Source organism: Anomaloglossus baeobatrachus, chromosome 1, assembly GCF_048569485.1.
Source record: "Anomaloglossus baeobatrachus isolate aAnoBae1 chromosome 1, aAnoBae1.hap1, whole genome shotgun sequence".
NCBI lineage: Eukaryota > Metazoa > Chordata > Amphibia > Anura > Aromobatidae > Anomaloglossus > Anomaloglossus baeobatrachus.
This window is the reverse complement of record NC_134353.1, coordinates 251,929,980-251,945,631: the sequence shown is the minus strand read 5'-3', so window position 1 is coordinate 251,945,631 and position 15,652 is coordinate 251,929,980. Positions and strand designations below refer to the sequence as shown.

Sequence of the window (15,652 nt, the reverse complement as noted above, 5' to 3'; positions counted from 1 at the left end):
GAGACACGTACTTACCTGCACGCAACACGCAGGGAAAATATGTGTCTCTCGGCACGTGCGTGAATTTCACGTGAGTGAGGCCTTACAAAGTATTAAATCCTAAAGGAAAAAATACTTCATCAGTGCTTTATACAACTGATGTACATGGCTTTAGAAAAGGTTGGACGTTTTAATAAGTATAGAAGCAAATCTTCTAAAGGCAGTGATTTATTTACTTATATGTCAGCACAAGAAAGCCATCATCAAGCTGGTGAGTTCCTGTCATGACCATGTTCTGAAGGCCCGCCATACTGCAGAGCCAGTTTCTTGCCTTTGCTCTGTGAGCCGGCCTCCTGCAGAGCTGGCTTACCCTTTTTGGTCCACTCTGGGTTTTTGGCCTCTCCCTGACCTTGGGGGAGGGGTCCTCCGGACCTCAATTTGGACTCCCCTCCTCTTTATTATGGAGCCGACCTTGCTGCTGCGTCGCCAGTGATATTTCTAGTTTCGGCAAGTACTCGGCTCTGATCTGCTCGTGTCTTCTCTGATCCTGTCCTGCTACTGCTCCCCTCCCCTCCAGCTGTCCCGACTTCCTCCCTCTGCCCGTGTCTGCATTCCCTGACCTCCCTGTGACCCCCTCCGTCTCATCCCCTTTTTCTGTTCTGCTCATCCTGGTGTTTTGTCCTACTCCCTCCGTTTACCTTCCTCTGTATTACCCACCTTCTCCACTCATTCCCATCCCTGTTGACTGATCTCATCCCTACCTACTGACTGACTCCCTTTGTGTACCGACTTCGGCTTGTGCTTTGACTCTGTCTCGGTTTTCCATTTGTCCTGAACGTTACCTCTCTTACCACCTAGGGTTTTCTATTAGTTCCTGTCTGGTTGTGCTTGGCAAACACCTGGTGGTTTAGCCTCTAACTGCACCAGATTTAGTTTCACAGTTCCCTTATATACAACACATCCTCTCCTAAAGCCACAATTTACATTAGACTAATGTCAACCAAACCCACTGATATCAAGGGGCTTGGCTGATGGTCTACTAGACCAGGCGGCACCGGCCCGACTGACATTAGGGGAAAAGTTGATTGTGCATGTCCAAATTCGGACTGTTGAGCACATTGTCCTCTGGGAGATAACCGCATGCCAACGTGTGAACTGGCAGTTTCCTCATAGAGAAAAACAGGTGAGCTCGGCCAAACAAGTTCTCTTATGTATGGGACATTTGGCTGAAGTCGCTGTTGTCTGATTGGCCAAAACATTTTTTGGCGGACAGACTTCTAATTTTTAAAGCAGGCCATACAATAAAGATAGCAATAGGTTGAGTACCAGTTTCCTGACTGTTAAATTCCCTGACCTCCTCGCTGGGCAACAGATAAAATGTGCTGATAAGTAAAAACATACAAATAAAAAATACAATGGAAAATCACATTAACCTGCTGAGTGCTTGGCACTTAATCCAGGATGCAACCTTTGGTACTCCAGCTCTTGTGAAATTACAATTCCCAATGAGCGGTTATTGGTACATGCTGGGAATTGTCTTTTCAGAACAGCTAGAATGCTGAAAGATGCTGACCCATGGACTTCTAGGCATTAAAAGCTACATCATTAGAGCATAAGGAATTTAGTACCCGGCTGCATGGAGCAATCCAGTAACCAACAGCGAGAAATGGTAAGCCCAAGGCGACGACCAGTACAACCAGACATTTGATGGCAATTGGCTGTTCTCGTAATCCTGAGAGGTTTTCATACCAGATGGTTAATAGTTGTTGTTGGCAATTTGGGTGTGCGACAAACTGCAAACACAATAATATTATTAATCAATTAACAATTAACACCAGATCTATCCAGAACATCGGTTGAGTGGAACATTATTGAAGAAAAATGTGCATAGTCCGCATTTCCCATGTTTCAATTTGAATTACTATAGAATATAGGAACATAAATTGTTGACGCAGCATTATGAAAAGCCGTGAACCATTACAATACAAGACTGGTAATGTATGTGTCAAATATGCATGACTGCAGCAGCTACGTTCATATACACATTCCTCTGGCTTTCCTAGCCCTGCCTTTTGGAAAAGTAATTAATAAGAAATGAGTAGCATGGATTGAACAAATAGTTGGAGTAATGAGCTCACGCAATCTACACAGAAATATTTGATGGAATAATACAGATAATATTGACTTTTCATTTTTACAATTTTAACAATTTAAATGGCAGCGCCACAGAATTATAGAAATGGAGAAAAAGTCAGGAGATCCACCGCACTGTAGCTCCACATAAATATCGAAAAGACAAAATAGTCAAGAGAGCCACCGCCCTGTATTATATTGATTTATATGTATTGTGAAAACTAGTGAAAGGTTACTAAAGCATAGCTTGTATCACAAGATTAGGGTCCAGAAATTGGTTAAAAGGGCTTTTCACCACAGATTTGTTTCACAAATAGGCTAATCTCTTGAAAAAATCTTGAATATACTTTACCTTATCAGTCCCACACACACCCCTCTTGTGTTGTCCAGATCTCTGGCAGTCTCCATGCTCCATCTTCTAGGTGGACAGACACAGGTCACAGAAGTGATCAAGATGTCATACCAGTTATGTATATCATGTTCTTACCAAAGACAAAAGACATTTGGAGGCAATCACTGGCCACTACAGTGACTGGCAAAAGGTGAAGATATTGATACTCGTTGGTGTTGAGATGCCAACTTCAGCCTCCCTGTCCCACTTTGAGTATATTGTTTGTGCCAGAGGACAATGTAGTGAGTCAGGTTATGACATGGTTACAGCAGATATCCATGGCATAATGTTAGGATATGACATCATTTTGTCATAAGTGGGAGGTCTGATTGACGAGATCTCCACCGATCATAAGAACAAATGAGTCACATGGCTGGTTTAGTGTTGTGACCCCTTTACCCAGCTGTACTTCACTTCAGAGTTGAAAGCTTTATGCATCAATATACAAGCAAACCTTTGTAAAAAATAAAACATTAAAGCGCACTGCAACCTCTTTAGATTCAAATTCTGTGGTGGTCTTACAGATGGAAAGTACCGGTATAACTTAGCAGTAGGAATTAACCTTTCAGCTTTACTTTATTGCCAGATTTCTGCAATGTAAACTGAAGATAACATGCTGCAGAAGTTAAAACAGAGATTTCAGCCCTGCATCTGTTATCGCACAGTCTTTTTTTTGTTTACCTGCGATGCTAGCTTATGCCTGTTATTTTTAACCTTAGTGGGTCTCAGCAGTAGTCTAACTCCGCCCCATCTGTGATTAGTAGCTTCTGTCTATGGTAATGTACACTCAAAGCCTGGTGTGGGCAGCTCTCAGAGCTCTACTAGATGCAAAATCTAAAATCTCTTACAGTGTCAGAACGACTGCAGACACTACTTTAAGTAATACATCATTGAACTCAGACTCTGTTTGCCTGCATTATGCTGCTCTCAGATGAGGTAGCAAAAACCTGCTGACAGGTTCCCTTTATATATTTTTTTTTCTAATAGTACAACTGAAAATAAAGTTTGTAATATATTTATTCAAAGAAATCTACTTTTTTCTCCACTGGTACTGATTAGTTTTCAAAATTCTCAATTCACAGGAAAAATCTGTTTTGAGTGAATACAGATCTTCTCATTACAGAGATAGAAAATTACAGTTTGTGGTCATAAAGTTCAATGGAGAACTGCATCTGTCCTTTCAGGAGAACTTGCAGCAGAATGTTCCTCTCTGCTTCTAGCTTATTTTCCTCCTCCTCCCCCTCCAGTAATGTAAATCTCTAATTTCACTGAATACAGATTTTACAAATTTTACCCATAAATTGAGAATGAAAGATCAATCTACAAGGAGGGAAAAAAAGCCAATTTATCAGATAAGATATATTACAAAGTTTCTTATTTCCTTGAGTGCTTCTGATTTATGAAATAGAAATTAAAATGACGGTTACTCTTGAAACAAATTGTCTTGTAAGAGATCTGCTCTGACATCTTCAGCTTTGTTGTCTGATTTGCAGATTGCGTTCATTGAAGTTAATGATCAAACAGCACTGTCACACTTACTAAACTGAAGGTTAAAAAGAAAATTAAATTGTTTTTTGTTCATCTGTGACTGATTACACCAGAAGCTGCACAACGTCTGGCAGTTATAGGCAGAGACACAAAATAATGAGATATTTACTCCAATACTGGCTTCACTCAAATATTGACACGTTAGGAAGGGTTCAGTCATACTTATGTTGTGCTTACACTTGTATTCTTATTTTAGTTGAGCTTTTTTTACATCAATAACAAAGTTAAAACTATACTAAACTCAAAGGTGTATATTTATTTTCTTAGATTTCAGCTTTGTTTAGCCTTAAAAAAGGTTGGAGAGCAGCTGCAGACTTGAGCTGTCAGTTAGCTGTCTGACAAATTGTAGACAGCAGTGGATCAGGCAGCCTGCACTGTTGTGTGTTACTTGCATGCTCTACAAACCAAAAGTACATGCATTATTAATGAAAGTTAATTGCAAATCTGTTTCATTAATAAAAATACATATAATCTAGTAAAATAAATGGCTTCAAATGTGTCTATAGTCTTTAAGTATTAGTTTTTAATATTGTCCTAATTTATTTGAGGTATCTGTACAGATTTCATATATCTCATTTCTTGATTATGCACCCATGAGTGCATCTGACTTTTTTCCATCTACCATACTTTTTGTTTTATAAGACGCACCAGATTTTAGGATGCACCCCAAATTTATAGGAAAAAAAAAGGGAAAACAAATTTATGGGGTCCGTCTTATATTCTGGTGCTGTCTTACTGGAGGCGGGGCAGCAGCGGTGGTGGAGCCGGGTCACAGGAGGCAGAGGCGGTACTGGAGTAGGGCGATGCTGCGGCGCAGCGAGTTGTTCCAGATGCTCGCTGGGGGCACTGCGAGGCAAAAGGAGCATTCGGAAGCTATTGGCAGTGCAGGCTTTAAAGAAATGGCACCCAGAGGTGGCGCGTGTGCAGATGGAGCTCTCGGCTCAATGACAAGCCTAGATCTCATCTGCATATGTGCCACCTCCAGGCAGCATTTTTCTTAAATCCACTGCTGGGCTGGAGGCAGCGCGAGCGCATATGAGATCTTCAGCCGAGAGCTCAATCTGCGCATGTTCTGACTCCGGGCACCATTATTTTAAGACTGCACCGCCATCAGCGTCCCCTTTCTCACAGCCCGCAGCACAGTGCCAACCACCAAGCTCGTAGCACAGCGCGCCGCCTGCAGCACTGCCCACTGTTAGCCCGCAGCACAGCGCCTGTGGCCCGCACATCTCCCCTGCACCCGAAAGTAAAATTACTTGCGACCAGAAGTATTATGGAATTAGCCATATAGGGAGCATTGTTAATGTAGAGTAAATCATAAGATTGTGATTTGCATTTAAGACAATGCATGTAATTGATAATATCTGATCGTTGGACCAGGAGAGGGCCCATATTTGAGATCTTCTCCCTCTAATATTTTCTCATTCCCCACTACTACTTTCTTACTCTCTTTTATATTGTTGTTTATTTTTGATTTGTGAAAACTCAATAAAAACGGATTAATCATAATGTTCATGTACCTTAGCACATATAGGTTGTGTTCATGTAATAACCTTTTTAATACATATATACTAATTGCTAAGTTTTGGTATAGTAATATAAACATGCAGGTTTAATTATAAAGACTTTTTAATCTTATAATCGTTTCTAATAATTGGCAGATTTAGCCCTTATTTTAGATCTTAGACAGCACAGAGAACAAAGCGTGTAGCATACATGCGGACCTTGCATGTGTGGGTGTATGCTCTAATGCTTTCCATGTGATCACAGTTATTGTTCGCCCTGAGAATCTACGGTACTTCTTTCTTGAAAATTAGAGGTTGCTATACTGGTGTCAAAAAAATTGTAAAACGGCCGCTTAGACCATAAATTTTGCAATTTCTCGGCTAATCAAGAGTAATTGTACTGAAGCTGAACAGAAGTAGAATGGAGTTCCTGGTAGTATATTAATATTTAAAGTGGACATAAGTATGCAGTGATTAGTCATCTTGTTATAAAAAGAGAAAGATCTCAGACATTTTAATGTGACTGACAGATGTTACTTACCTCTACAGTTATGGTAGAGAATAAAACACTATAAAATCTCTGCATGTTTCAATCTGAAAAGCTATCAACACAATAAAGTTTTACATATGTGAACCCGAAATAATGACAGAGTATAAAAAGGAAGGAACAAAATTGGTCGATCACTGGCCTTACAATGTAATTTTAAGGGTAAATAAAATGGGTTTTCACATTTAATTCTTTTCACACCTTAGTTTTATATGTATGTATGGAGGTGAATAGAGTATCATATTTTTCGAATTATAAAATGCACTTTTCCTCCCAAAAATGAGGGGTGCATCTTATAATCTGAATGTAGCTTACCGGGGTTGGTGGAGAAAGGTGCTTTATAGTTGGCATGACACAGACAGGACTTTTGGTAGACCTCACCTATTCTCCAGACAATCATTCTTCCCATCCCAAACAGTCTGAAGGGGCTTCATCAGTGAAAATAACTCTGCAGAAAGTACAAAGACTGGACTGCAAGGGACTGGAGTAAAGTTAATTTGTCTGCTGAAGCCTCTTCAGACTGGACAATTTGAAGATTGATTGTCCAGGGAAGAAAAGGAGAACTCTACCATGGGTCCCCCTCTTTACCAGTTTATTTTATTTATTTTACACATGTTTTATGTTTGTAACCTTTTCACATGTATAGAACTCTGGAGTTAATGGTGCTTATATGTTCACATGCATCCAGTTAAAAAGTGAACCTATCAACATACATACAGTCCTTTCATAAAAAGAAATAATAAAGGAACATAGCATATGTATGACATGGACAAAATGACTTCTCTAATACTAGGTTTGGTAATAATAACAGCTTCCAAATGTATTTTCTTGACACCTGAGAGCTTCTTGTACCTGTCTGCTTATAGTTTCTTCCACTCTATCACTACAATTCTCTCAAGCTCTTGAATATTTGTAAAGTTCCTTCGCAAATGGCTGATTTCTGTTACCGCCAAAGACTTTCAGTTGGATACTGTTCAGGAGCCATTGCTGCCTAATTTAAAACAGTCCATTTTTATTTATTTTATCTATTACTGATATGAGTTTTTGGTCCTTATTCTGCTATTTTTTCTTTTAATTCAATACAAGTTGTCTTACATTTAGTTGAGGTGGGCAGCAAGATGTAGTCAACTATGTGTTGCTGCCTGCCTCCAATAGGCATATATGGCCAAAAATAATGCCCAAGAGAGCACATTGTGACTCCATTTGACTCATTACTGTCAATGGCCCAAATTTTGTTCTTCAGGGCTAGGGACGTAAGTCCTGACGGAGTCAGTTAACGCAGTGAAAAACGTTACGTGAACCCAGCCTGAGAAGCACATATTCTCCTAAAATATCCTAATATTATTGCTCCTGTAACACATTCATGGCCTACAACTCCAGAGGAGAAACAGGCCCTCAATATTATTCATCTTCAACCACGTTTCACTGTATATACAGTGTTCTTTTCTTTATGGGCCTTATTTCGTATTAAAAATAAACTTTGTATGAATTGACAACAATCACCTGTAGTTTGGTTTAATTTGTTCACAGAACATTTTCCCTTATGGATTATGGTTTATCAATGCATCGTTTTGCAATGTTCAGTTTCTCATTTTTCTGTTTTTTTTTACTTGCAGCAGAGTTCTCCTTAGCCTTTTTATGGTATTCTCATCAAATTTCATTTTCCACCACTTTTTGGAAGGTTCTTGATTGTTTCATGAGTAGGAGACTTTTTGATAACATTATATACTCTTGAAGCTGGGATTCCCAGGTCTTTGTAGATCATCCTTTACACCCTTTAAGGTACCGTCACACATAACGAGATCGCTAGCGAGATCGCAGCTGAGTTACGGTTTCCGTGACGCAGTAGCGATTTCGTTAGCGATCTTGTTATGTGTGACATCTACCAGCGATCAGGCCCCTGCTGTGAGATCTCTAGTCGTTGCAGAATGGTCCAGGCCGTTTTCTTCAAAGGCGATGTCCTGCTGGGCAGGACACATCGCTGTGTTTGACACTGTGTGACAGGGTCACAGTGACTGCTGAGATCATTATACAGGTCGCTACTGCGACCTGTATCATTCCTGCATCGCTGGTAAGATCTGACTGTGTGACATCTCACCTGCGACCTCCCAGCGACTTACCTGTGATCCCTATCAGGTCGCATCGTTTTCGGGATCGCTGGTAAGTCGTTGTGTGTGACTGGGCATTTAGACTGCTTGTGCTTAGAGATAATAGTATTTTTGGATTGCTCAGACTGTTCTCTTCTCTTTGCCATTGTGAATAAGGGAGAGGGAATAAAACTGGACCTTTCATGCATCAAAGCAACCAGGAGAATTAAAGCTACATGAGCACTGGAAAGATGGTGGCAGGTGATTCACTCTTCTAATTAATAACAAATTAGCCTGATTTTTTTCTTTTGATGTCAAACCAAACAAAGTTTGCCATCCATTAATCATGTCTTGGCATTGTGTTTAATTAGTACCTTTTTTGTTTGTTTGTTTGTTTGTGTGTATCTTCTGTTTGTCACGCTGTACAAAGGACAAGTGAGACATAGTACAGCGTATTCCCCACTGGGTGATAGCAGATCAGTGAAGGAGAGACAAAGAAACACTGCAACGGAAAGGCAGCTGAAGTACAGCAGAGTAACTTCAGCAGGCAGTTAATAGGAGAACCACCAGTGGGCAATAGAGTAGTCAAACAGTCAGAGTCTAGCCAGGAAAGTCGAGTCACTGCAAAGGGAGGATCAATACCAAAGTCAGAAAACAGAACCGAGTCAGAAGCTGGGAGATCAGGTATGCATAGGGAAACACAAACAACAGAGACGAACGGGGAGGGTACAGGTCAGGGCACGGTAACAAGGAGTCAGATCAAACAGGAATTCTCACCAGAGCAAGTCACAGGCTGCAAACCAAAACTATAACCAGCACAAGAATGCAGGTTCAGAGACCAGATATAGTATCTCCTGAAACCAGAATGAGGCTGATGGGAGTTAACCCCTGACATGACCAGGCTGGGTCTGTGAAACTCTGGAGCAGAGAATACTGGTCCTGGATCATGACACTGTTATTTTGCATTAAATATATTAGTTTATATATATTAAAGTAATTCATATATATTTTCAAACAATTCATATTTTCAAGCATTGTGCCCATCTATTAGGGGTACTTTACACGTTGCGACATCGCTACCGAAATATCGTTGGGGTCACGGTTGTTGTGACGCACATCCGGCGCCGGTAGTGACATCGCAATGTGTAAATCCTAGGAGCGACGATGAACGGGCGCAAAACAGTCAAAAATCGCTGATCTGTGTCACGTCATTCATTTTCATAATGTCGCTCCAGCTGCAGATACGATGTTGTTTGTCGTTCCTGCAGCACCACACATCGCTGTGTGTGAAGCCGCAGGAACGACAAATATCACCTTACCTGCCTCCACCGTCAATGCGGGAGGAAGAAGGTGGGCGGGATGTTACGTCCCGCTCATCTCCGCCCCTCCGCTTCTATTAGCCGGCCGCTTAGTGACGTCACGGTGATGCCGAACGCACCTCCCCCTTGAAGGAGGGATTGTTCGGCGGTCACCACGACGTTGCCGACAAGGTATGTGCGTGTGACGCTGCCGTAGCAATAATGTTCACTACGGCAGCGATCACCAGATATCGCATGTGCGACGGGGGCGGGTACTATTGCGCTAGACATTGCTAGCCGATGCTAGCGATGTCGCAACGTGTAAAGTACCCCTTAGAGTGTATTCACATACAGATGTAGCCAAGTTTACATGTGGCTTAAATAAACTTGATAAATAAAGCACCATCTTGATAACATGTCACAGAAGACAATCTCACCTTGGAGGACTGAGATAACTGTAAGTGAGTTTATTACCCCCAAAACTCATATGAAATAATTTATACATTCTTATAGGGACTAAGACCCTTTAAACATTTTACTTGTAATAGCAAATACCAAAAGGTCCAACCAGGTATGCAGCACTCAATATACAATCAATATACTGATTGACACTTGGAATTGACAGACACATTGTTAAAAAGACAAACTTTTATTTAGGGATAATATTAAAATCACACGACCCCTGACGAAGCTAGTGCGAAACACAAGTTAGGGTGAAGGGACGCGGACAGCCCAGTCGAGCTCACTTAACCAAAGGTAATTCTGAGCGACTTATATATCCTTATTCTTCATATCAACCATTACTGCTGATAACATTCTTCTGTAGGTTTATAAGGGATCCATTGCATCTCTTTAGGATGCATCCTATTACCTCAGTATTGAAATGATGTTTGATAGTGATGATTTGGATATGCCTTATATATAAATTTGTTACATGCTCCATCTCCAACATTCCTCTGTAGGGCCACAAGGGGTGCATTGCATCTGTTTGGGATGCGTCCTTATACCTCAGTATAGAAATGATGGATGATAATGGTGATTTGGTGATACATTCTATATAAATTTGTTATATGCTCCACCTTGTTCCAAAAATACAAGTTATGGCTGCAATATAGTAACTTATGGGGCTGCACACTAGTGTAATTTGATTTTTACCCATGTCCCCTTTTTTGAGATATATTCTATCTGTTGTAGCAGTGTCTGCTATTTTATTGCATGTAATCCATTTTAATACTATTCCTAAATAAAAGTTTGTCTTTTTAACTATGTCTCTGCCACTTCCAAGTGTCAATCAGTTGAATTGAATGTTGGGTTTCCATTTTACTTGTAAGGCAGTTTTTAATTATTATTTACTAATTAATTATTTTAAATAAAAATAGTTTTATTAAATATGTAAATGAGGGGGGCTTTTTGTGTATCCACAACCAGTGCTCCATTCCGCCCCTTCCTTTATGTTGGTTGACAGTGCTCACTTTGAGCATTGCCTGAATCTTCAGCTCTGCACACGCTGACACTGCAGCAGCTGGGAGCACACAGTGTTAGTGTGTACAGGGACATACATCCCTCTCCTGTCTGCAGTGGCCGCTCATTTTACACAGGATCATTCAGTAGAGGACAGGGGATGTTGACAAGAGAGGGGGATGACAGTGTGCCTTCACATTGTGTGCATTCAGCTCCAGCAGTATCAATGTGCAGGGCTGAGGATTCGAGTCAGGTAGGACTCCATAGTGACTGCTGTCAATCGTAAGCAGAGGTCTGGATGATTTTAACATAGGGGGCCAAATGGTGTACTGAGGACCCCTTATTTACATATTTAATAAACCTTTTATATTGAATAAGATTTTTTATTGCCGTGATAGCCCAATGCCCAGTTATCTGGTCTAAGGTAAACTACATCTATATGACAGATTTGTTTCAGAAATTTTACAAATAATATTCAGCTTTATTAATGTGGATCAATGGTACAAACACAAAATAGCCTATAAAAATCTACCAGGCACAGGGCAATTTATTAGATATCACAGCCTATTATTGAGCGAAATGTATACTGTAGATGGTCGCAACGTCATGGAGTAACATATCTCTAGGTTCACCAAATATTCCCGTTGGATAAAGCTAAGTCCTAAAATGATGAAAGAGGTTGATTACTATTTGACAGATTTCCACAAATCAGCACAAGTGGCTTTTGACTTTCCATTATTTTCCAGGGCAGTCTCCAAGCTGAGCTCTTGGGGCACATGTAGATACACAGCTCATGAATGCATTCTTTATGTAGTCTTCAATGCATGCGGCAGATCCATAGATTGCATGTGTAAATAAATATAGCGTCCGTCACCTTGGTGTTTCACAAAAGATCGTGATGTGAATGACATGAAGTAAACAAAGTAACAGAACTTACCCCTTTAAATAGAATATCTGATAAATAATAAACTGTGTTTCCCATGTTCCCCTTTTTACAAACATCCGCTCTATAGCTCTCACATATTCAGAATTCCTTGTGGTTTTTGTGTTGTCTCTTTCGCTTATTGTACAAGCAATGCCTGCCCTGGATATTTTGAGAACACGTTTGATCTTAGCTGTGATAAACACAGTGCATTCTGTACCCAGGGAAAGCATCCTTGTGTTTGGCCTTACAATGCCAAATATTTCTCCTATCATTTCTTATTGTTCCACCAATAATATTTCTATATACTATGCCCTAAAAAAACTGTGCAGTCTTATCATATCTCTTCCCATAAAATCCATCCCTTTTCTGCAAAATACTAAAATGTTTGTCAGATTTTATGTGGACGATATGGATGTTCAAGCTGGAATGCACAAAAAACAAAATCTAATTTGTTTCACATAACAAATGGCATGGCGGACATAAAAGCCTAACCCCTTAATGCACAGTAGCTGGTAGATGGCAAGAAAGGAAAAGAAAACCTCAGAGCTATATATCAAAGTTGCGTGGTGCATAGACACAGGCTTGTTCTCGTTCCTTTAAAAGCTTCTATTATATACATCTGGTCAGACATTATCTGAAAATTAATTTTCATGTATTGAGGAAGGCATCAGTCATGATTACAGTCATTTTTAATATGCCCTAAAAGAGAAATCCAGTGGGAATTGAAGAGATTGTTCTATATAGAGGCTTTTCTGGAATGAAATACCCCTGAATTGGCGAAAGCGGACAACTGATGGAAAACGTAACTCCTTCTCTGGCATAGCAACAACTATGTTGCCAATCATAATTACCCATCTTTTTCAGTAGGTGTAATGTAATAATACAGGTCCCCTGCATGTTTGCATTTTACTATTATGGTAATCACTAACCATTAGGCGTTACCACTACCACTACTAGGACAACCCTTTCTGATTCCATGGTTCCCTAAGGTAAAATAAAAAATCCTGGGGGGCAGGTCCTGGACATGGAGGAGTGAGGATGCACATCGTCGGAGCTCTTGTGCCTGCTGTCCCATCTTCTCTCCCCCGCCGGCCACACAGCACCGCCATGGCCCCTAAGAAGAAGAACTCCACAGTACCTGACCTGGCAGCAAGCAAGAGGCTCCTGGAGAGGCTGGCGTTGTTCCTCTCCTCTCCAGCGGAGGTCTCTCCAGGCGCGTCCAGAGGCAAGATGGCGAAGGCTGGAGCAGCACACATGTTGGAGGGGAAGTCCCCAGAGGTGGCGCGGCAGCAGCGCCTGAATACAGACAATGAGAGCCCGAGGGAGATGGAGCCCCAGGCGGCATCCCAGCAAGCAGCTTCGGAGCGGGGGGCCCGGGAAATGGCGGCGGGACACAGAGGGGTATCGGCCACTGCCACTCTGATGGAATTCCCAAAGGGAAACAACTCCCTGGGGGCACTCCTGAGTTGGGGATACCGGCGATTTTCAGGCACTCTGAGGCTCCCAGCCCCAAGGAGAGTGCTCATGGAGCCTCTGCTACTCTCCCAATGACCTCTCCTGATATACAGGACATCTGGGCCCTGAGGGAGCTCATCCTCGCTCTCCTCAGCAAAAGGGACTTGGAGGAGGTGGTGTCCAGAATTGAACAGGCCCAGCTCACAGCATTGTCTTCAATGAGGGAGGACATGGGGGTCCTGGAGGATAGGATCACAGCTATTGAGCAGGCCCAGGAGTCTCTGGAGGGAAGGATGGCGCAGCTGGAAAAAGTCTGCAAGTCCTCTAATCTATGTATCAGTGATCTCGCCCTGTTCTTGTATGATCAGGAAAACAAAAGCAGGAGAAACAACTTGTGGCTGAAGGGTATCCCTGAGGATTGGTCCCAAGATCTCCACCTCTCCAACATCCTGGCCATCTTCAACATTGTCATGGACAGGCCTCTGGACGCCACCTTCTTTTTTAATAGGATCCACAGGGTGGCCTGACCGAACCAATCGCCCGGGTGTCCTCCTCCACACAGGATGTCCTGTGTCATCTTCACTACTATGGGAACAAGGAACGGATCCTTCAGGGAGCCCGGGCACATGGCCCTGTTGAGAAGGATGGAACCTCAGTATCGCTGTTCCTTGATGTTTTCAGCCGCACTTTATTTACGAGATGACAGCTACACCCACTTCTGCTCCGAATCAAGGATGAGAACGCTTCTTATCGTTGGGGACATCCCTTCCATCTTAGGCTATGTGCCCACGGGGGAAACTGTCCTGCGGTTATATCCGCAGGACATTCCGCAGGAGCTCCCAGAAAACTGCAGCACAACTTTGTCTGTTTCAATGCTGAGGTTTATTTGCAGAATCTCCTGTGGCTATCCTGCGGGCCTTCTGCATTGAGGATACAGTACCATGACTTTAGCACTGCATCCTCAATGCAGAACAAGTGCTGCAGTGATCGGGGGAGTTCATACTTACCTCCATCACGCAGCAATTCTCTCCGGCGTCTGTCAGCGTCTCTACACTGTGCAGGAGAAGGTGGGCGGGCCTGAACTAGCTCTGGCTGGCACATGACCGGAGCTCGTGCAGGTCCTGCCCACCTCCTTCTTCCTGCTCATGGATCCACCGCGCTCCAGCCTCCTGTGCACCGACGGAAAGTGACCAGGTGTCTGCTATCAAAGCAAGTAAGTATGGAACCATCTGCAGGTAAATCCGCAGGAATAATTGACATACAGTTATGTGCGGCTGCGGGATATCCGCAACATATTCCGCAGTCGCACATTCCACAACGTGGACACAGACACTCCACATGTCCCATAGGATAACATGGGGAGTGTCTGTACATGCTAAAACCTGCGGGTTTATCTGAAAAATCCAGATAAAGCTGCAGGTTTTCAGCGGCAAAATGCACAGAAGCAAGCTCCCGTGGGCACATGGCCTAATAGTTCACAAAGGAGATGACGTTTATCTTTTAAAGAAGCCCTCAGATCTTTTGGGTCTATTCGCCTTTTTGGTTACCTCTAAAGTATTGTTCCCTGAGTGGCTAGCCTGGAACCCTTAGGGCCCTACTACGTGGAGAGCAAAGAGGAGAGGAGAAAATTCCTCTACTTCGGCGGACAAGCGGGGCTGACACTGTCTGGGTAGATTGGGCCTCTGCCTGCCCGGCCTCTGGCTTGATTTAGATCTTCTCCTTCTAAAGCCGGTCTGGCTATATTGCTGGGTCATGTCCCGGTGGGTTGCCTTGAAGTGGTGGTCTTCGGGGCATCATATGACATACTGTGCCTGTACATCTTCTTGGATTAATTAGTTTGTTGCATTTCAGGTTTTTTTTATGTTTTCGGTGTAGTCGGTGGGTGGGAAATTTCTAATACTCCTCTCCGTGTTGTTGGGAGGGAAAAGTCTGTTTTTTCTGCTGGCGGGCTCGGGCTCGTGCTCCTCTGCGAGTCTGTACTAGTCCCCGGTTCTTTTTCTACCCTGCAGATCAAGGGCTGGTCTTTAGGTCTGTGAACTTTGTGTGAGCTATCTCCACCCTCTGTGTACTCTCTTCTGTGGTTCTTTTATTGCCCGTTCGCAGGTTCTTTGTACATCCTTTTCTCCTTTTTCCTCACCTTCCTTCCCGTGGTCTTTACCCTTCCTCCCCAAACAACAATATACATGGAAAACAGGGTGCACATATGCACAATAAATATTCATGAATTCAATAAAGTTGGGTGCTACAACTATGAGGGAATATAACAATTGTACATCAAGAAAAAAGACCTCACTAGAAACATGTGCACACCAACATGTATAAA

General features: G+C 42.4%; 1 protein-coding gene across 3 annotated transcripts in view; it reads right to left on the bottom strand.

Annotated features, from left to right (window-relative positions):
• Window positions 1–15,652, bottom strand: part of TRPC3 (transient receptor potential cation channel subfamily C member 3) — a 403,894-nt gene that overhangs the window by 136,146 nt on the left and 252,096 nt on the right. For all 3 annotated transcript variants that reach the window (XM_075349076.1, XM_075349096.1, XM_075349087.1), the window contains exon 4: window positions 1,608–1,772. In XM_075349076.1, the coding sequence (XP_075205191.1) occupies window positions 1,608–1,772 (165 nt within the window). The remainder of the gene's footprint in view (window positions 1–1,607; window positions 1,773–15,652) is intronic.